This window comes from Condylostylus longicornis, unplaced genomic scaffold (assembly GCF_029603195.1).
Source record: "Condylostylus longicornis isolate FDR11 unplaced genomic scaffold, ASM2960319v2 ptg000030l, whole genome shotgun sequence".
In the NCBI taxonomy this organism is placed as follows: Eukaryota; Metazoa; Arthropoda; class Insecta; order Diptera; family Dolichopodidae; genus Condylostylus; species Condylostylus longicornis.
The window spans coordinates 2,371,571-2,393,495 of record NW_026577999.1 but is presented as its reverse complement, the minus strand read 5'-3'; the positions used below and the strand labels follow the sequence as shown (position 1 = coordinate 2,393,495).

Genomic DNA, 21,925 nt, shown 5'->3' with positions numbered 1-21,925 from the left:
CGTCCACTTAGCTTAAGTGAAACGAGTACATAAGGCTGGATTCATTTGTTCTTCGGTTTAACGACGAGCTAAAGTATTTTGTATGAAGTTAACATTCTCTTTAATTTAGGAAGGCACCTTACTTAAACAGCTTAAAAAATTATACAATAAAAACATAATAGACTTACTAGTTTATATTTGGTGGGTCTATTGAAACTCCAACATTCATTTCACAAGAAAACATTATAAAATTAATAAATAAACATAGGAAAAAACAATGATTCAGAAGTGTCATACCACCAGGGAGCTGCCAAAATATTAAATAACAGCGTTACGAACTTTTGATTTTTGTCATTTTTGTTCAAACGAAAATGAGATTGACACTTCTGGTACATATATATAAGTATGTACATAAAATGTAGTTTAGTTACTCAAATAATATGTGACGTTATTGAAATAAAACTAGATAAAATTTTTTGCTATTTAAGAGGTATAAAAATTGTAATTTTTAAAATGAATAGCTTAGGATGGACTATTATTTTCAAAACTGGATGTTGGTGTGCTAAAGAAAATATTAATATAAATGGAACGAGATATATTGTGAAAGAAAGATTAGCTGAAGGGTAGAAATAAGAATAATGTTTTTTTTTTTAATATAGTTATGCACTTATATAAATGTATAAACATTTTAGAGGATTTAGTTTGATTGATTTGGTTGAAAATTCAATAACAAAAAAGAGTTATGCTTTGAAACGGATATCCTGCCATAGTATTGATGATCAAAATATTGCGCTAAGAGAAATTGAGATTTGCAAAAAAGTTAATTCTAAAAACGTTATCAAAGTTATTGATTATATGTTAAAAGGTAACAAAGTTTTATGTGAAATTATGTGCATATATATCCATTTACTTTCTTTAACAGGTACCGCAGATATAGTTTTAAATACGACTAGCCAATTATATATTGTTTTGCCTTATTATAAAAATGGATCTTTAGCTGATAGTTTAACGGCACGTTCAAAAACGAAAGACTATATGAATGAGTCGCAAATTTTGAACATATTTCTTGGTACGTGCGAAGGTGTAAAAGCTCTACATGAAGCTAAGCCAGAACCTTTAGCTCATAGGGACTTAAAGACTGCGAATATTTGCTTGTCCGATTCATTTGAAGCGGTTTTAGTGGATTTAGGATCAGCAACAGAGGCTCGGGTACAAATATGTGGACAACAAGACGCGCAAAGGCTTCAAGATTTGGCCGAAGAAAGGTGTTCTATTGTTTATAGAGCTCCTGAACTTTTTTCTGTACAAAGTTATTGTACGATTGATGAAAGAACTGATATATGGGTAAACTTTGTAAAAATGCATAAAATTTAGTTACCGTATTCTTTACCGTAGAGTCTCGGCTGTGTCTTGTATGCGATGTGTTTTTTCAAATGTCCTTTTGATATTGTATATGAAAAAGGGGATAGTGTAGCTCTAGCTGTGTTAAGCGGAAATATAAATTTTCCGGATGATTCCATATATAGCCAAGTAAAATAAAAAATTGTATTAAATTTACAAAGAATATTTATGATGTGAAATTCTTTTTTTTTTTCAACAAACAGGATATGCAAGATCTTATATTATATATGATGAGATTAAATCCAATGGAACGTCCTTATATATACAGTGTTATTGAAAAAGCACAAGATGCACTTTCAAAATTGGAAAACCGCTTATAATTCAAATTTTCTTTAAATACGTATATATATATATATATATATATATAGGTTTCAAAAATATTTTTAATATGTTTGGTTAAATTGTAAAATTGTCGTGTACAAAACATTAAAATATGTAAGATAAAATATTTTATTTCCATTTATGCTTGTGCGCAGCTAAAAAAGTTAACTTTTTATAAAAAAAACTAGTTTACATATGTAATTTAAATAATTTGTAAGTAAAAATCAAAAAAAAAGAAATGAAACAAAATTTAAAGTTTTAAATATTCATAAAAATTTATTTGCTTATTTGGTATTTTTCTTGAAATTTCTTCACACTTTTCAATATAAGATGATTTAGTTCTGGAATTTTTTTTTTTGCCATGGGATGATGTAGGTATTGGTATTTCAGGATTGAAAGCCATCTCAGAACTGTCGAAAGTGCAATACAATTCTTCAACAGACCTAAAGCGATGAATAAAATCAACTTTTGAATTTATTGAAAAAGTCGAACTTACAGTTTGCCTACTTCCGATAATAATTTATCATTAACCATAGACGGACCATCAACAGTTGTTATATGTGCTGCAAATTTTCTGACTGTTGGGTGGTAATGGTGTACTAGTAATGAAGTTTCATACAAGCATGTAGAATTTGCATTACAATACTCAGGATCATCTAAATAAGGGTCATATTCACCTGACCCAATATTGCAATCGGTATCTAATATTGTATTCAAAGACGACAAATGAAGCAAGTTTTTAATGATTCCTAGACAACCTAAGGTCCCGTTGTGCAGTAAATGAAGACTTAGAATTATTGTACGCTTGGCAAAGGCTGAGAGTCTTTGAGAAGAAATATTTCTCCTCCTTTTTATTAAAACATTATTTAGAATTCTCAGCACAATTTGAGCATCGTTATGAGATACACCGGCATCTACCTTAAGTAAATTACTATACAAATGCCCATAGAACCTTATTGGATCTATATTTAAAATTTCTCCTTGTCCAGATAATACAGCGAAAATAGTTTCTATGCAATGCAATTCTTCCCGGTATCCCAGATTGGACGCATTTAATAAGCCATGCAAAACTTCTATGAGATCGCCAAAGAATTCTAAATTGATCACATGTGCAAACCTAAGAAAAAAAGGGGTTAAAAAAAAACTATAAATAAACGTTACTATGATATACTCAGCCAATCCTTCAAGACAACAACTTAGAAGTTTTGAATTCGGATCATTCTTTAAAATTCTGAAATAAACCGTAAATACCATTTTCGTAATTTCAGTTAATTTAAAATGCTTTGTTTGTTTATTTTCTTCTGCTTTCGTTTCTTGTAATTCTTTATTCAATTCACGTAATTTTTTTTGCCTTTTCCTCTCCTTCTTTGACATATTCCATAATCTTTGTCGGAAATTTTCAAGTTTTTTTATCTTAAGTTCATTTTCTTTCTCTGCGTCAAGATTGACGTTTTTAATTTTTAATGACATAAAACATGTTATCATTTCCACATGCACGTTGTTAGATTTTGATTTAATTAGATGATTGATTCTGCGCATTATGAATAAAGTCATATCTAGTCGCTTATCGGTTTCAAACAAATTTCTGAAGCATTGATTGACCTTCTCGCGTATGCTCTTGAATTTGCAATTTAGCATGTAAACTAGTAATTGCGCAACATTTTGAACATAATTGAAATATGGATGGGAAGACAAAATTTCACACAAACAAACAACAACCACTTCACACATTCTTTCTTTAATTGGTGTGTTTGAAGATTCCTTCTTTGTGGCGAACGCCGTAATTTTTTCCAATTTTGTCAAATACTTTTTAAACTGTTGCAATAACATATTTTCGTATGTTATTCTTTCCAAAGTTGTTTTTCTTACAGTAGTCATTTTAGGATCAACTTGTCCTACTCTATATTCTGGCAAAATATCTTTAAAGATCTCAGCTATAGAAAAACAAGCTAATTTTCTAACAGTGAAAAAATTAAGCGCACCAGTTTCGTTTCGCTCGTCTAACAGATTAAATAAAGCCTTGAAGTTTTTTAATTTTTCCTCGGGTTTTTCTAAAATTCCAGAGCATATGATACCAATTCGATATTTTTGTTTTTTTATCTCTTGTTCTCGTAGACATAAAAGGTCCGTTGTTGTAAGAAATTTTTTGTACTCAATTTTCATACCATCTGAAATATCTTCATTATTGATTACATCGTCATCGGAGTCTTCAAGTTCTTCTTCCTCTTCTTCTTCAATTTGTTCATTTTGATTATCCTCTGATGTTAAAACTTTTTTATGATCTGCTTTAGTTTTCCTGGTTATAATTTCACCGTCTCTACTTTTAATTGGCAGTAATAAAATTTCTTTCTGGGGGTCGTTCATTAAATTTTGTTTTGCATATTCTGTCTCAAAATTGTTTTCTGTCTCTTCCGAATTTTTTCTTAAATGTTTGTTCAATAAATTTTCATCACAATTTTCGATTATATCTTCTTCCTCGAGCACGTCTTTAATATTTTCATATATTTCCTCATCATTAATATCATGGTTTTGGTACTCCATTGGTCTACCATGATTTCTCTTTCGATTTTTAAATTTTTTTGGTTGATCGTACTGTTTTGGTTCTCTTTTGATATGACTTGCTGCTTTTTTTAACTTATCAGTTTTTGCCTGAGCAAATTTAAGTTTTGTGTTGCGTTTCTTTAATTTCAGATGCTGCGATCTTTTGGCAGCACCGATTTTTACTTTTTTCTAAAATAAATAAATATACAATTTTACTTTTTAATTACTTTCGTAATATACTTACAATTTTAACCATAATTCCTTAAAAATACCAAACAACAATTTAGCACATGTTCAAAACCGAAAGAGAGTATTGATATTGAGTGAAGGTGTCTCATCTGCAGCTGACAGAAATGCTGATATTTTTGTTATGTCAAAATCAGATCCAAAATTGTTGTTTTTTTGAGCGAGACTAAAGCAGGGTTACCACTCATAAAAAAATTAATAGGCCAAATTTAAGAAAAAAAGGCCAAAATTGATATTACTTATCGTATATATTATTAAGCAATGAAATTTTCTTAAGATTAAAGTTTTCATTTAAAATAAATTTAATTAAAAGGATAAAATATATATCTTAAAATTCATAGAAATTCAATCTATACAAACCTTTTACATTGCCATTTAAAAGAGTACTGACTTTCACTATGAGTCGGATTACGAAAAAAAAAAAAACAAAACAAATTTTAAATTGAAAAATTGTCATACTGTAAATTCTCTAAACTTTAAGCATATTTTCGTCCTACTGAAAAATTTCTATGCATATTCAAGAATATATTCTTCGAATAATCAGTGTTAACTTAATATTAATACAAATATCTGCGAAAAATTAAAACTTTCAACCTGCAATAATAGATTGTTTGATGAAAAAGTACGCTCGAAAATCATAGCATGTCTAAATTTTTGAAATATTGTTAAAAATTTTGTTCATACATTGCAACAAAAATATTTCAAATTTGAAAAAGATCATAACATAGAAATAATAATTTGTTGTTATTGCTTACACTTTTGTATATACACATAACTAGTATAATTTAACCAATAAATATACAAAAGTAAAATTTTTAATTATTAAAGATCAGCTATAGTGATGCAAAAAAATATTTTCAAGGTTTCCCTTAATGAACAAAATAAAAATAAAAAAACATTAAGCAAACAATCAGAACCTTCTTCTTCAATAGATTTTTTCAAACTAAAAAATAATTTCAATAGGAATAGAATAGATTATAGAATAGAAAATAAATTAAGAAAAAATATACGATTATATGAGTTATATCGAAATTGACCTGATTATATTTTATTGCGAAATCTTTATATCAGGACAATGGATGAAGAATATACTTAAGGCCTGATTGTCTATCGACTATCTCGCTATTTTACTCGGGAAGTGAGAAGAAAATGAGTAACTATTATATATTTACTTGATATATTTTCAATTGAGAAGTATTTGACATAGCAAATATATTTTCAATTGATAGTGTATTTGACATAACAAATATGTTTTTCAGCCTCTGTAATGTTTCATTTAACTCGATATAAAATTTTTAAAAATCTGGTAACTTCTTAGGTTATAGTTAAATTTCAGATTAACCCACAACACAATTAGTTTTCATTTTTCAAGACGTTTTACAATAAAACTTGTGCCTTTTGGTGTGGTAAGAAGTGAATCAATTTTATTTACATAGTGTTATCAACTTATTGTCATATTTTGAAAACATGGAGCAGCAGATTCGTAATGTATTTAAATATATAAGTTTGTACACAGTTTTAAAAGTACATTAAATTTTTAATATTGTAGATGAAAGATTTTTTGCAACTTTATAATAAAATAACAGAACTGTGCTTCTCACATTGTGCAGATAATTTCTACAGCAGAACTATTTCAGTTGATGAGGTATCTATCTATGTAAGCTTTATTTATCAATTTTAATACTTTTTTTTCCGCTAGACATTGTGTATTGATAAATGTTTACAAAAATTTACTAGAGTAAATCAAAGAGTAATGAATGTTTATGTAGATGTTCAAACAGAAATCACTCAGCGTCGTGTGCAGGAGCTCGAATCATTAACAAGAGAACAGCAGTCCAAAATATCAGCAGTATTAGGACCAAATGAAAATCAAATTGATAATAAAGAATCCGTTTCAAACGAAATTACACCAAATAAAATAAACACTGTAGGAAGTAATTTAGATAGTGAAAATTCAAATCCTTTACATTCTGCTCATTAAAAACACGAACATCCAAAAAATATGTCAAACATTTTTGTCGTTGTTTTAGTTGGATTGCCAGGTGCAGGAAAAACCACATTTTGCCGTGAAGTATTCAATTCCGAGTTTGTAACTCGGGCATATAACGTTATTCATGTGTGTTTTGACAATTATATTAAGGTAGATAAGGACTTAAAATCCTATACAAGAAAGGGATTAATTAGCGAAATTAGAAAGTTAATAGAGTCAATCAAAGCACACAATTTTAATCAAGCAATTTTGTTTAAATCTTCTAATTTATATAGAAATAATGATAAACATTTAATTTTAATAGATGATAATAATTATTACAAAGGAATGCGTTATGAATTTTACAGAATTTGCAAAAGTACAAGTACAGTATTTGTGCAGATATATTTTGCAATTCCATTGTCTATAGTTTTAAAAAGAAATCAGACAAGAAAGGATGGTTATATACCTGAAAATACAATAAATAATATGAACAAAAAATTTGAAGCACCGTCTAAAAAATCTAATTGGGAAAAATGTACATTAATTGTCACCCAAGAAGGTTTTGAAATAGAGAATATTATATCATATATAGAAAAATGTCCATATGTAAAATCTGTTGAAGTAAAGCAAAGAACAGCGATTAATCAAAATAAAATTCACGAAACAGATATAATTTTACGAAAGCATATCAAATACTTGATAACAAATAACAGGGAAAATAAATGTCGAAATATTGAAATTCTGGCAGAAAAACTAAATTTAAAGCGTAAAAATATTTTGGAAGAGCTTCGTGGTGGTGAGTTGGATTTAGATGATAATAAATTAATCGATATTTTAAAATTTAATTTGCAAGATTTTATATAAAAACATAAAAATAGAGCAGGAGGATGAATACGTACTTGCATCATCATAAGATCTATTGCCTATTAGATGACTGAAATAACAAAATTAAACAACTTTAATTAGAAATCACACCCAATTTTAGTTTGTATAGCCGGTTTTTATTAAAAATAATGTTAAAAATTGTTTAAATGCAAAACATATTCTTAATTAAATTTTTGATAATATGTATTGCTACTTAACTGTATTTATGAATATTTGTAGCTTTATGTTGCTTTAAATGAGATTCTTGACGGAATTCCTTCCCGCAATCTTCACATTTATGTGGTTTAACCTTGAAATAAATATGAATTATGAGAAAAATGTTGATTAATTTTCTTAGAAATATAAATGTTTTAGTAAAATATCAATTTTTTATTTCGAGAGTTGAATTATTTTCAATTTTTGCAAGCCCTTTAGATTTTCCTAGTTTTAGTTTATACTAGTTTAAGTCTAAATTCAAAGAAAAATTTTAGACCCCTTGTTTGGACGATATTTATATACTGCTTCTTTTTTTTGTAAAATAAAAACGTTTATGTACCTATATTGTATGTGTATTTTACTTAATTTTGTAATTTAATCAATACTTCCGCTTGAATAAAACTTCAAAATTTTTTTTTGCTAGAATTCGAATAGACTGAATTTTGTTTCATATTTATACCTTTTGTTTAACAATTTTGCTTCTTTCTTAGAATTTTGTGCAATAAATATAATTATGCACATACTATTACCTCATTTTTAATATAACAAATGCATCATATACCATTAATACATACTTACGCCAGAGTGAACTAGCATATGACGCTGTAAAGACTGGGAATATGAAAAAGTTCGCGTACATAGCTCACATTTGTAGCATCTCTCCCCAGTATGAACTCTAAATAGATAATATAATTTTTAAATCAGTGAATATATCAGAATATAATTGTAAACCCCTACTTTTCATGAGCTCGTTTTAAACCATTTGTGTAAAAAGTTCGGCTACAAAACGAACATTTGTAATTTCTTATGCCTGTATGAGTTCTTACATGCCGAGCTAAATATGTGTTTAGTAAAAATTCCTTCCCGCATATCCTAAAAATCTATAAATTTAAATAAACATGAACTAAAACTTTATTTTTTTCTTACTCGCATTTGAAATCTTTCGATCCACTATGCCATCTCATATGATCCGTTAGCAAAGCTCTTTTTTTGTAGACATTACCACAAAGTTCACAAACAAATATTTTTTCCTTCGTATTTGATTTTGAATATTTGCGTACATAAACTTTACTTTTAATTTCATTTGGCTTAATATTTGTTTTTAAATTCGATTTGTTTATTATAGATTGTCGTAAGGATTCAACATCGCTATCAGAATACGCAGAATTATTTTCAGTTATAAGATTATAGCTCCCAAGGGGTTTATCTTTATCATCTTCGAAAACGTTCTTATTTTTACATTTGCCATTCAGATCAGCTTAAATGGAAAAAAATGACTGCCTATTTATAAACGTATTTGCAAAAATAAAACCTTTAGTTTTTGAGGAACTCTTCTTATTAACAGCATTATCATTTGATTTTATTTCTTTGTCCAATCGCTGTGCAATTTCTTTCTGACCAAATTTGAATTCCTTCATATTTGTTTCATAATGGCAAGTCAATATTTTTTCGGATAAAGACTGTTTTTTATATTGTGCTATAAAATTTGTTATAATATTTTCACTATTTCTGCAAGCTACTCGAAAATCATAAGCAATTTTCAAAGTTGTAGCACAAGCTGGGCATATTAAAAGAGCAAGTTCCGACGTGGTGTCAGGCTTAAAATTTTTAAAATAATAAATTTATCATAATTTTTTTTTGAAAAATTTAACAATTTATACTAACCTTTACTTCAGATAAAAGTTGAATTTTATCGGCGATGGTTATATTATTGATATAATCATCTATTTCTGTAATATTTTTCCATACCTCACTTTCAATTACTTTTACGTGCAAACAAATTCTGCAAGTACTAAATATTATGTTTACCATATTTTATAATTTCGTAATTTTCCGCTTTTAATTTATAGGGTAATATTTATTTATGTAAGATATAAATTTTTATATTTTTTCGATGAAACCTTGTAAGAAACAATAACATTTTCAGTTAACCTTTTTAAAAATGCAGAAGTACGGGCAAGGGCCCAGGAACATAAATGTATATTAGAGTCTATAATCTATAATATAGATTCTATATTGTATGTTTTGTGTTCCTACCGTACTGTCTCAATCTTACCCATCATATACATTATAATATACAACCAAACCAATACACTTTATATAGTCAATCACCGCAAACTATGAAGCTGTCACTTCAAAAATCCTACTAAACAGAAGTATAAAGGTGTGTTCCTATTGCATAGGCGAGGCATAAACAATGATGTTTGCATAGAGTAGCATCAGACAGTACAAGAGTATTTTCCGCATAAAACGAAAAGCAGCTAAGATTATAGATTCTCCTATAGACTGGAATTTTTTCTGATAAAAAAATTATATTTATATTTTTAAGATGAGTAAAAAGTATTCCACATTTTTGTGATGTGTTAATTATTTAACGGTTTTGTGTTAATAAAAGGTCTTTTATGAGACAGAATCAAGTTTTAATTCAGACATCTTTTTAAAAAGTAAACACTTTATTTCGTGAACATTTTTTACATAACGAATATGAAGTTTGACATTTCGTTGCGGAAAATCACTCTTGTTCTGTTTCGGACTTAAAACATAGGCAATGAACTCGCCTTAAAATACTAGTTTTACTGTTTTTGACATTTTAAAATTTACTATAGCTATCAGAAAATAGAGCAGTAAAAGGTCTCGTTTGATTTTGTTTTGTTATCATTTATCAAAATTATTTGTATTTTGATTAAAATTAGGTTGTGTTGTTTCAACCTGTTACAAGATTTGTTATAATTTATGAAATAAAAGTAAGTTGCAGCAAAACAAAATAAAATGGGGGATGAAGAAAATACCAAGGAATATCGATGGGAAACTGGATATGAAAAAACTTGGTTTGTAATTTTTTATGGTAAAATATTATGTGTATTATTTATCAAAAGCAAAACTATTTAAGGGAAGCTATAAAGGAAGACGATGAGGGGCTTATCGACAGCAACGTTTTGAAAATTATTCAAAAAGCAAAAAAAAGACGGCAGGAACAGAGATCTGCTCAAAATAGGTTAGGTATGATGCGGCATTTATTCTTAATATTGGATTGTTCAGAATACATGAGCGAGCAAGATTTGAAGCCTACAAGATTTTTATGTTCTCTCAAAGTAATAAAAAAAAACAGTTCTTGAATTGAATATTAATTTCTGATTCTTCAGCTTCTCGAAATATTTATTGAAGAGTTCTTTGATCAAAACCCAATTAGCCAATTGGGACTTATAGCTTTAAAAGGTAAGAGAGCAGAAAAAATTACTGAACTAGGAGGAAATGCAAAAAAACACGTTCAAATTGTTCAAGGGTATTGCAGATAAGTTTGTTTTTTCTTCCAGTAGCTAATTAAATTTTTTTTGTTTCAGTCTTTCGAAGCTCAATTTAAGTGGGGAACCTTCTATTCAAAACGGCGTTGATTTGGCAATCAAAACCTTAAAAGTAATACCAGCACACGCAAGTCGAGAAATTTTAATTATTATGGGAAGTATTACAACTTGCGATCCAGTTGATATTAATTTAACTATTGACACCCTAAAAAACGAAGGCATCAGATGTTCAGTAATAAGTTTGTCTGCAGAAATCCGAGCTTGTCGCTATTTAACAAAAGAGACAAATGGGACATATGGGGCAGCTTTAGATGATTTTCACTATCGTAATCTATTATTGGCTCACGTCGACCCACCTCCAGCAACGCAAACACAAGAGAATTCCTTAATTAAGATGGGATTTCCTCATGCCAAGTGTGATGAAGGAAAAGATCCACCACTAACTATGTGTATGTGTCATATAGAAAATGTAGATGAACCTAGTAAACTTAATTCGGGCGGTTATCATTGTCCGCAATGTTTTAGTAAATATTGTGAATTACCTGTCGAATGTCTTTCATGTGGATTAACGCTTGTTTCTGCTCCACATTTGACAAGGTCTTATCATCATTTGTTTCCGGTAAATAACTTCAAGGAAGTGGAATTTGTAGGTCAAGCTCTTGTTTGCTTTGCTTGTCAAAAAACATTCTCTAAAGCTACTGATAAACAGATTTATCAATGCGAAAACTGCATGCAGCTCTATTGTTCTGAATGTGATATATTTATTCACGAGTCATTGCATACATGTGTAGGATGTACGACCCTACCTGGTGTTGGCAATATAAATTTTTATATAAAAAACATTCACACAAATTCAAACAGATTTAAAAAGTAAATTAGTAAAAGAAAACATTTACCGAAATAAAAAACGTAAAATCTATTTTAATTACTAAAAAAACTAGTTTTATTAAGAATAAAAAATACTTTTATTTCATTTTAACCGTGCGAATTACATGAAAAGCTTTATGTTATTAAAATTAGTTGAAAACAAACTCAAGAAGCTCGTTGAAAATGATTGTACACATTTTAATGAATATTTATTATTAGTGATTTTTAAAATACAAATACAAATAAGATTTTTAATACTATGTTTGTACACGTATTATTATTTAAATATATACTGGAATATTAACGACTATGTAACAAATCCCTATTGAAAAATACTTAGGACAGACAGTGATTTGATTAAATTAGTTGGTTTTTTCTTTTGCACAGTTTTTGATAATTCTTTGAAAATGCAAATGTAAAAAAAAGCTAATTATTCTTAAAGGACCCATCAATACAGCTTGCAACAAATACAGCCCCAAACCACCCCAGGGAGCCATTCCACAGCATAAGATAGTCAAAATCCAGCTCTCTATTCCATATATGGAAAAAAATGTTCCTTTCTAACAATAAAAAATTCATATGAATAAAAACGGAAAACACAAAAAACAAAAAAAATACCAGACTGTCCTGAATAATGCATTTTGCTACATCTTCAGGGTTCGCCAGTCCTCCAGTTCCGGATATTAGTTTAGTCTCTTTCGGTTTAGACTTTTCTTCATTTTCAAATCCAGGCGTATTAGTGTCTGCGGGCATTGCAAGTCTAATAAAAAAATTGTTTAACTTATTCGAAATGGCGACTTATTGATTTAAAAACTTTATTGTCATATTTATTTCAGCAATTTTACTTACGTTACTGTAATTCCAAAGTTTTTAGTTTCCATAGCGATTGTCTCAGCTAAGCCCCGCAAGGCAAATTTTGCAACAGAGTAAGGACCATAACCATATATGCCCATTAAAGCGGCCTGCGATGAAGTTATTACAATCGTTCCTGAACGCCTTTGCTTCATTTTTGGTAAAACATGACGCACGCAGTGATAAGTGCCAAAATAGTTAATATCCATCAGTTTTTTGGCATCTTCGATACTTACTTCCTCAAACACTCCACAAACTTAAGATCATGTGGAGAAATAAGTAGCTTAAACATAACTGTGGATTTTCAAATACTTACCAGCAAAGCCTGCACAATTTATTAACATTTCAATATCGCCAAAGTTCTCTTCGGCGTCTTGTAAGCATTTTTCGACCACATCATAGTTGCCTGATAGATCTAAAGATTTGTATTGAAATTTTTGATTTTCATTTTTCTTATTTAACTCAAGCAATTTCACTGATTTTTCTAGCAAATTTGTTCTTCGTGCTAAGAGTGTAACAGATGCACCTCTCCTTGCACATTCTATTGCCATATGCAATCCTATTCCACTAGAGCCACCTAAATATATCGTGTGTAGCCAAAATAAGAATGTAGTTATATATAGATGTAACATATGTATACATATGTATATATACCTGTTATCACAACATGTTTCCCATTTATATCTTTAGGTTTTTTTTTTGTCACTAAAGTGTATATTAAGATATGAATTGTTAAGGCCAATATAACGTAAATCCCAATTTCAATTACCAAACCCATTTCGTATATTAATATTGAAACTAAGAATTAAATATTGAGGCACATAAACACAATTCTTAAACGCCCGAGCAGACCATATTGCATTTAATAGATAAAATATGTACATATATTTAAAACATATATACTCTATTTCTGAAAGAACTTCGAAAACACAAATGTCAAATGAAAGTGACACTTTTATATCAATTTTCGATTTTTCCGCAAAACAATTTTACTGGTTAACTGTCAACTGTCCTTTTCCACAAAAATACGATTCAGCCTTTTGATTTTAATGTGCTGAATGGTATAGCTGTGGGAAGTGATTGTGAACCGGAGTGACAGTCAACTCATTATTTTGTCAGCAAATGAATTCTAGAGTTTATTGATTAAATAGATCTACGATGAAAATAGAACAGAAAGTTTCAGTCCGTTTTAAAGTTATATAATTAATTTCACTCACAATAAATTTAATAAATCAAATTCACTATTTATTTTTATGTGGTGATGATATTATGAGTTTACGGTCACTTCCCACTAAAATACCATTCATCCCATTAAAATTAAACGATATTATATAAAATGAATTTTTATTTTTTTTTATTTTATATAATATCGTTTAATTTTTTTTTAATTTTAAGGGCATGATAGATATCATGCACTAGCCCTATACTCCTCCTAGGGGTGAAGAAGAAAAAAAAAAAATATAAAATGAATTATATAATTTTAAAAAGAACTAAAATTTTTTGTTCTATTTTCATCGTAGATCAATTTAATCAAAAAACTGTAATTCATTCTTTGAAAAAATAATAAAACACTAGTCTTTAATTTTGATACAATTCTATCTCTAGTGCTATCACTGAAGAAAGCGCTATTGTGAATGTGTACATCGATTCAGGAAGGTCTTTTATTGTGCAAAAGCGCTTCTTATAAAATTGTCAAAGTTTGACTTTCAGCCATTTTGAATTCCAATCTATCAAAAAAGAAAAAAAAAATAACAAAATGAAAAATATTTTTATCTTTTTTATAAAGTCCTACATATTTAAAAATAACACAAAATTTTAAATTAATTGTTTTTAAAGTAGTTGAAAAAAATTATAAAATAAATTAAAGAAAATAGAAAGAGAAGTAGTCAAAAATTTTAAAATAAAAAATTGTCTTTTAACGAAAGGTGAAATAGTTAAAAATTAAGTTATCAAAAGTGGTAAAAAAGTATCAAGTGTTTTAGTGTTGCAAAATTTGGAATTAAATTTAATATTTCAATTCGAAATCATTTTTATGTGAATAAAATAGAAAATTTTCAAATGTAAGTTTTCAAATTTCCTTTTTTAAACATATAGTTTTATTTACATATAGGCTACAATTACTATTTTTTTCATTAAATAGAGAAAAAGTAAGAAAATTTCATTGAAAAAAAAAATTTACCTAAATTATGCACATATTTACATACTTCAGTATACGTGCATATAATAACATACCTGTCAAATATGACTTCTTTTTGCAGGAAAACTAAATTTTGACTACGATATACGGATATAAAAAAAAGAAAATAAATTACTTTGACTGCATTTAGAAAAATAAATATACTTAATTATTGCTTTCGTGGTATGAATATTTTGAAATTTTTGCAAAATTAGATTAAAACCCTGAAGAAAACAAAACGGTTTCTTACTTTTAGATACTTAAATATTCTAGAAGCACAAAAAAAAGAAAAAATGAATCTTGAATTTTGATACCGCCCAATGTCTGAATTTTCACCTGTGTATTCCATTTGAATAGTAAAATAATGTAAAAGGAAGATACATAATTATGTTGGAATTTGTTTGCATATTTTTTTTCCTATGGAATTCATGTTTCAGAGTAATAATATTAATAAATATTTTATAATTTAGTATTGATTGTTTAAAATGGTAATATAAAGCAATCTTATTACTTTTTTTATGAAATGTTGATTTATTGGAAATAAACTTATTCAATCTAATCTTGAATAACAAATTTTGAGGACAAAATTGGATGCGTTGCTTGAAAGATTTTCTGACGAAAACGTAGGTTCATGATAGATACCTACCGAGCAATTTCAGCTATATGTACATCCAGTACCTATATATATGTACCTAGTAATCTATTTAAGAGTTTTGCTGAGCAAACATTATAAATGATTCTTTAATAATATGAAAAAATGAAATTTAAAAATAAGATTGTTTTTATCAGAGTAGATAGCTTATAAAAAAAGGAACTCAGTAAATAATATCAGACAGTGAGAATGTTAAATAAAAGTATTCGGTCTGCATTGCAAATTACTATACCTACAATTTTTTTGATTTACAATAAGCATGATGCGAAATTGTGGATACCTACCTATTTTTAAATTTATGTATACATACTTTATGAATTTGCGTAATATTATGAATGACTGAGCTTTCGTGTAATTGTTAAAAAAAATAAAGATAAAAGCACAAAAACAACAAAATATTTTACGTATTTCCCTTTTCTCTCGTATTGTTTGTATTTTTTTTCCGTGTTATTATGATGGTAACATACATATATTTAGTATGTATGTATATATAATTAGATTGTACATGTGAGACAATTTAAATATATTTTTAAAATAAATTTTATATAATTTGTGTATAGTATGTGAGTATATACATACATACGTATATTATAATAAAAGTATGTTATCTTTGAAAAAATCAGATCTTAGCAGATACTGCTAAAGGTACCTATTTATTTGGAAATAATACTTACTTACATATATTTTTTTACTTAGCAGCATGTTTGATAGTGCCTATATATTTAGGTACAGACATATATATTTATGTACTTATAGGCTATACACATGTACATATACGACGAATCTATAAATTTGACTTTAGTATCTTTAAATGTATTTTTTTTAATTAACTTTCAAGTTGTTATTGAAATTTTCTTCTCTCTCTCTCCGTAAATTTTCAATCTCACTTTTCGATTTTCTGAATAAAGCAAACTACAATTACAATTGCAAAAATATAAATGCATTTATATTTTTTGAATTTTTAATTAATTACTCATGCTCATCCCAATTTTCCTTATTCATACAATCATACCATAATTTTATATTTGTATATTTTTATATTAAACAAAAGTACTGTAAGGCAGAGGACGGAACGGGATAGTAAGAAATTAAGTCTTCTTGACTGATTTAAAAAACAAACTATCTTATTGAATAGTAAACTTACTCATATACATACTTACTTACTTACTTACTTATGCAGTTAATAAATTTGTACTTTTACGTTTGTTTTACTGCTTTCTTTGTTTTCTATTTTTCTTATTATTATTGTCAAACGTGTTCACATTTGAATTGAATACAAAGTAATAGTTTTAAGCGTAGTTTATCTTCAAGTGCTATGATGTAAAATATGAGATTGAGCGGCGTTTTTAAGAGAGTGTTTTTAAATTGCATTTCAGAGCAAAACAAGAAAACAAAAACGCAAAATATTTTAGGTGCATTTGATCAGTATTGATTGAGCACTTAAAACGTTTGGTTGGTTTAAATAATTTTATTTTTTTTTTTCTTAAAAAAAGATTACATTTTGAAATGAAATTGTGAAAAATTGGAAATAAGGATTTTAAGATTTGGAATAATTATACGAATTTTATTTAAATAAAAATTTATTGATACAAGATTCGTGACAGTTAAATTAATTTTTAATATTAAATTATTGATATAATAATTTAATTGATTAATATTACTTACTCAAAATAATTTTTGTTATTCCTTAATAATTTTGTGTGATTTGGAAAAAAAGTTTAGTGTAAAAATTGTGTTTCGAATATGAAAATAACAAAAAAATTATAATAAAAATAATTTCAATAATATCTCTAAAATAAATAGCAGAAATTTCAATCGTCAATTAATATTTTTTTTTAATAAAATTTTTATTAATATCATCTCGACTTTGTTTTGTATATTTTATGTTCAATTAAAGAATATTTTAATAACTTGACTAATTTCATTTTTATAGCGTTTCAACTGATGTGAATTTCACTGTTTTTTATTTACTTTTATTATTATTATTTATAACAGTTAATATTTAATAACAGTTAATATTTTTGTTACATATTTAATTGAATGAGCGTATTTATTTAAAAATTCTTAATACTTATTCTTTCTAATTTAAATTATTCTCATAAAAATTCTTTTAAATTTGAATATGTTAAAAAATTAAATAAAATTAAAAGCGATTGTAAACAAATCATTTTCTGTGAGAAGAATTTTGCCATTATTTTCTCTCTCTATTTTTAAAAGTGATAACTTCAGCCGATAATTTGGAAACAAATGCAAAAGTTCAATTGAAAAAATGATTAATCATATTGGAAAATATAAAAGTCATTTGGAAAATAGAGAATTCTGATATGAAAGTGAACAAAAAGTGATATGAAAAAGGAAGATACACAATTAGGCTATAAAATTCTATAATGGAAGAAGTAAAAGTTCTATTGTACTGAAAAATCAAAACAAAATAATTGATCGCGTATTAAAAAAGAGTTGTAGTCAGCTTAATAAAAGAATTAAAGAAACGGTTTTGTTGAATTTTTTTTTTTAAATAGAAACCGGAAATATTCTAAACAATTTTTCCTTTATTATTTTTATTAAAAATTACTTAAAAAATTATCATTTTCTTACATTTCCTATAGTTTTTCTAAGTTCCCATAAAGCATTTTTTTTTATCAAAAAGGAAACAAAAAAAAAATACAAATATCTGTGGTGGTGTCTCATCTAATACAAATTTAAATCCTAAAACAAAACCCCAAAAAAAGAAACCAGAAATTATTTCTAAAATAATCTTAAAGTCGCACTTGTTGAATAATTCAATAAAAATAAAATTCCATAATCCAGATTGAAATTTTATTTTATTTATTTTTTTTTATCTTTTATAATTCATTTGAGATTCTTTTTCATTTAAAGAAAAAAAAGAAAAGCATTTTGTTAATAAATCGTTTTTTACCAACCACATTCCACACAATAAGAGAGGTAATGTGATAGCACCAAATTTCACGTTTTCAGTGGAAATGTGTTTTTTAATGCTAAGGAAGCGGTAAATAAATTATTTTTAGAAAGATTTCTGTCTGTGTAGATGGGTGTTTCAAGCTCGGCTAGATCAGTTTCATGAAAATTTATTTGTGAGTTTTGATCCGGGATAACTGGAATCAAATCTTTATTACCGGGTGATTTTACATTTTTATATAATTTTAAAAAGAACTAAAATTTATAGAACTAAAATCTTATATAGAAAGCTAACCAATTTGAAACAGAATTGGCTTGAAACAGAATTTTGTTTTTCAGGGCCGATTTTATATAGTTGATCATATCTCAGGAACAAATTGACGGGATTTTTTGAAATTTAAATTTTGTTAACGAAATTAACTTGAAAACTATGCAGAGAATTTGCATTACGGAGAAAGACTCTCTACAAAGAACCAAATTTACATTTTCTTATAGGTACATTAACTAAAGCCTGCTCTCTCATAGAACTTAAAAAAAATATTTAAAGAAAATTTTCATAATCTTATGCTATACCTTAAGAATGTGGTCGGTTACGTGCTGGCCACATCAGATTTTTTTTTGTTTTCTTTCTTCGTGTGTTAGATTTTTTTAGGCTTGGTGATTTTTAGGCCTTTTTGGTTTCTCTACACTGTGGTGATAGTCATCATAAATATTATGAATGACTGAAACTACTTTATATGATGTATTTGTGAGGGCATAAAAGAATAAAATAGAAAATATAAAAAAGAATTATCGTAAAATTTAATTTGATGCAATCTAAAAAAAAAAACTTTTTAAAGAAAACTAAAAAAACTATAACATATTTAGATAATATTAAAATATTAAAGAAAAAATTTAAGTCATTATTGTATTGTCGTACTTTTCACTTAGAGAGTTTAAAGAGTTCGTATTTTCAGTTCAAGTTTTGAATTTAAAAAAACTCTTCATTCACTAAATCAAAATTGCATAAGTAGAAATCAAAAATCAAAGCAATTTAGTTTAGAATCTAAGACTAGAAATAAAAAAATGTTATCTTTTGAGATATTATAAACGAAAAATTTTTTATAGGATGGTGGTAATTTGTAAAAGTTGTTCCAAAGAAAATACTTAAGAATTTTATGTAAATGAAGGAGAAGAATAGGTGCCCCTTTCAATGATTTAAAAATTCTCAATGAAATAATAAAAAAAATAGTCTTACATAAGCAGAAGATAAAAAAAGAAAACAAACTAAAAAAAAATATTTAAATACAGATGCTCAAAATTTAATTGCATCTATTGAATGGGGGATCAGATTTTATCAATCTCACTCACCTATTGAATAACTGAAACTGTTTCATAAGATTAGTAGAAAATATTTACATATAATTTGAATTTAGGAAGTGATTTTTTTTCTTATTTTGCTTATTTATTTTGTTCGGTTTGTATTTTTCTTTAGTAAATTATGTAAGTTGATTCTATACTTACAATGTGCTTTTTGGCTATTGTTATCAACGGGATGTTACTCTTTATTACTATATTGTTAATTGGATTTAAAAATACAGTAAGAGAATGTTGTGTGCAATAGGAGAGGTATTGTAATCGTACCAAATTGATATATTGAAATTTTAATAAAAATTGTATTTCTTCGTTTTGCAGGAGCTCCTTTTGCTCCCCTTGGACATAAATGGTAACTCGCCTTTAACATAAATTTCAATGCAACATAATATTTTAGAAGTCTTTATTGGAAATTTGTCATATTTTTTAATCACAATTTTTAAGTAGTTTTAGACGGATGTCATTTCATTTTATTTTGTTTTTTTTTGTTCGGCTTCGTTTTAAATTTTTTAATATTTTCTTATCTTCTTCAATTTTAAATGATTCCTAATTTCTCTTTGATATTGATAATTAATTTAAAGAACTTGAATACATTTTTTAAAACTTTACGGGTTTACTATATAAATTTTTAGATAATTCTTAATTAAATCTTATATTCTCCTTAATTTTGAAATATCTAAACAGTATACATACTTATGTAATAAATTATTATGATGATGCCACATTTGAGTTGTATATAATAGTTGTTACTTTAAATACCAATTAAATGAATTTAAATTTCTATAATAATGATAAGCTAGATATTTTATATTTTCTTTATTCTATAGATATGATAATTATTTATTTAAATATTTAGAATGATAATGTATTTAACATAAATTTAAAATATAAATATTTCAGTGTGTTGTGTTAAACCGATTTTTGCTAAAAATGATTTTGATTTTACAATTTATGTAAGTAGTTAGAATTACAGAATGAGTATATATGTATATATATGTATTTATAAAACTGTGAATCTCAAGTTTCGGCATCTAGTTGTCTGCTTTTAGTAGTTTAAATAAAAAAAAGTAAATGAATACATTATAATTGATTATAAATTATGAGTATAATTTATAATAATTGCGTATATATTTACTACCAAAAGATTGGGAAATTCAGCGGTGCACAGTGTTGAACGCATCTCAAAAAAATGTAAAATATTCAAATATATGGAAAGTGCCATGTTGCTGCAAATGGTAACATAACGGGAATATGTAAAAGTTATAGACTCAGTATATTTATAGTTTTACGCCGAATCCTAATTAAGAAACATGGATAAATAAACATTAATTAAGAATTAATTAATAATTTTTTGATTCAATTTTAAATTGTTCAAATTCATGTTTTTAAGTAATTTTATTGAAGTCGAATTCAAAGTTGTTTTTGAATTATCTAATATTGAGCATAAATATATTAAGCATCTTTTTTTTTTAACTCATTATGAACAATAGAAAATTTTCAAGGTCCCTTTATGTATACTATATTATGATTGGATCTTGTTTTTTTCCACCTACTCATTTTATACATATTTTCTGATTTGATGATTTAGCTTTTATATTGAATTTTTAAAGACGTAAGGAAAATTTCACAACTTGCATATAAGTACATATGTAAAATCTGCTTAGATAGAAATTTCTAAAAACTTTTGCACCAAAAAAAAAAACAAACCCCTTTAATAAATTGCACAAAATAAGAATACTGAAATTCAAGTTTTAAATTATTTGTGCCTTATTGACATTGAAATATTTAAATACAACATTTTTAATGTTATTTTTTATTATTTTTCATAATCAAATGTGAGTTATCATTTTAATACATACCACAATAATATTTTGATGTATTTTTAAAATTGAAGTTCATATTAGACTAGAAGCTTAACTTGAGCAAAATTTTTGTCTTTATCTGGCACAATTATAACATAATAATTGTGGAGTCCAAATATTTTTATAAGTGAAATGATGAGTTTGATTTGTTTAATAAATTCTGTTTATTTCGTTAGATGACAATGGGTTTATTAAGAAATTTAGCAAAATTTATTATACAGTTGAAATTTTATTGAATTGTATTGAAATTTTAAATAAAATAATTTCGAAATAACAAAAATAATGAAAGAAAGAATAAAAGACAATTATAATTTTGCTATTATCGGCATTCATTTAACTAACACTAGCAAACGCCTAAATAAAATTATTAATATATTATACTTTTGTATACGTACAGTTGAACAC

The 21,925-nt window shown here is 26.6% G+C and overlaps 6 protein-coding genes across 11 annotated transcripts; 3 read left to right on the top strand and 3 right to left on the bottom strand.

The window, feature by feature from the left end:
- The first annotated feature begins 56 nt into the window (after positions 1 to 56).
- On the top strand, positions 57 to 1,828 carry LOC129607882 (serine/threonine-protein kinase 16). The gene is made up of 5 exons (XM_055519117.1): positions 57 to 602; positions 672 to 844; positions 902 to 1,323; positions 1,375 to 1,509; positions 1,584 to 1,828. Exons 1-5 carry the CDS (start codon positions 385 to 387, stop codon positions 1,698 to 1,700), a joined length of 1,065 nt encoding a protein of 354 aa, XP_055375092.1. The 5' UTR covers positions 57 to 384; the 3' UTR covers positions 1,701 to 1,828.
- LOC129607880 (nucleolar complex protein 3 homolog) lies at positions 1,804 to 4,591 on the bottom strand. The gene is made up of 4 exons (XM_055519114.1): positions 4,487 to 4,591; positions 2,873 to 4,431; positions 2,198 to 2,818; positions 1,804 to 2,144 (listed from the first exon to the last, which is right to left on the bottom strand). The coding sequence occupies exons 1-4, from the start codon at positions 4,496 to 4,498 to the stop codon at positions 1,952 to 1,954; spliced, it is 2,385 nt and encodes a 794-aa protein (XP_055375089.1). The 5' UTR covers positions 4,499 to 4,591; the 3' UTR covers positions 1,804 to 1,951.
- A 1,245-nt stretch (positions 4,592 to 5,836) lies between these two features.
- On the top strand, positions 5,837 to 7,477 carry LOC129607883 (mitochondrial import inner membrane translocase subunit Tim10B-like). 4 transcript variants are annotated; one of them, XM_055519119.1, is made up of 3 exons: positions 5,837 to 5,971; positions 6,038 to 6,133; positions 6,258 to 7,477. In XM_055519119.1, the coding sequence occupies exon 3, from the start codon at positions 6,491 to 6,493 to the stop codon at positions 7,322 to 7,324; it is 834 nt and encodes a 277-aa protein (XP_055375094.1). In that variant the 5' UTR covers positions 5,837 to 5,971; positions 6,038 to 6,133; positions 6,258 to 6,490; the 3' UTR covers positions 7,325 to 7,477. The 4 variants fall into 4 exon arrangements, with proteins under 4 accessions (XP_055375094.1, XP_055375093.1, XP_055375096.1 ...); XM_055519118.1 differs by having other exon boundaries at positions 6,038 to 6,145; XM_055519121.1 differs by having other exon boundaries at positions 6,188 to 6,602.
- A 47-nt stretch (positions 7,478 to 7,524) lies between these two features.
- LOC129607881 (zinc finger protein 28-like) lies at positions 7,525 to 9,807 on the bottom strand. Of its 2 annotated transcripts, XM_055519116.1 has the most exons (7): positions 9,597 to 9,807; positions 9,206 to 9,441; positions 8,853 to 9,138; positions 8,468 to 8,798; positions 8,279 to 8,413; positions 8,120 to 8,216; positions 7,525 to 7,634 (listed from the first exon to the last, which is right to left on the bottom strand). In XM_055519116.1, exons 2-7 carry the CDS (start codon positions 9,350 to 9,352, stop codon positions 7,539 to 7,541), a joined length of 1,092 nt encoding a protein of 363 aa, XP_055375091.1. In that variant the 5' UTR covers positions 9,353 to 9,441; positions 9,597 to 9,807; the 3' UTR covers positions 7,525 to 7,538. The 2 variants fall into 2 exon arrangements, with proteins under 2 accessions (XP_055375091.1, XP_055375090.1); XM_055519115.1 differs by having other exon boundaries at positions 9,206 to 9,807.
- Positions 9,808 to 10,157: 350 nt separating this feature from the next.
- LOC129607912 (general transcription factor IIH subunit 2) lies at positions 10,158 to 11,969 on the top strand. Its single transcript, XM_055519165.1, has 4 exons — positions 10,158 to 10,368; positions 10,431 to 10,632; positions 10,684 to 10,823; positions 10,882 to 11,969. The coding sequence occupies exons 1-4, from the start codon at positions 10,310 to 10,312 to the stop codon at positions 11,714 to 11,716; spliced, it is 1,236 nt and encodes a 411-aa protein (XP_055375140.1). The 5' UTR covers positions 10,158 to 10,309; the 3' UTR covers positions 11,717 to 11,969.
- On the bottom strand, positions 11,784 to 13,550 carry LOC129607913 (3-ketodihydrosphingosine reductase). Of its 2 annotated transcripts, none has more exons than XM_055519168.1 (5): positions 13,216 to 13,550; positions 12,878 to 13,138; positions 12,559 to 12,817; positions 12,333 to 12,469; positions 11,784 to 12,269 (listed from the first exon to the last, which is right to left on the bottom strand). In XM_055519168.1, the coding sequence occupies exons 1-5, from the start codon at positions 13,337 to 13,339 to the stop codon at positions 12,136 to 12,138; spliced, it is 915 nt and encodes a 304-aa protein (XP_055375143.1). In that variant the 5' UTR covers positions 13,340 to 13,550; the 3' UTR covers positions 11,784 to 12,135. The 2 variants fall into 2 exon arrangements, with proteins under 2 accessions (XP_055375143.1, XP_055375142.1); XM_055519167.1 differs by having other exon boundaries at positions 12,328 to 12,469; positions 13,216 to 13,543.
- Between the last annotated feature and the right edge of the window lie 8,375 nt (positions 13,551 to 21,925).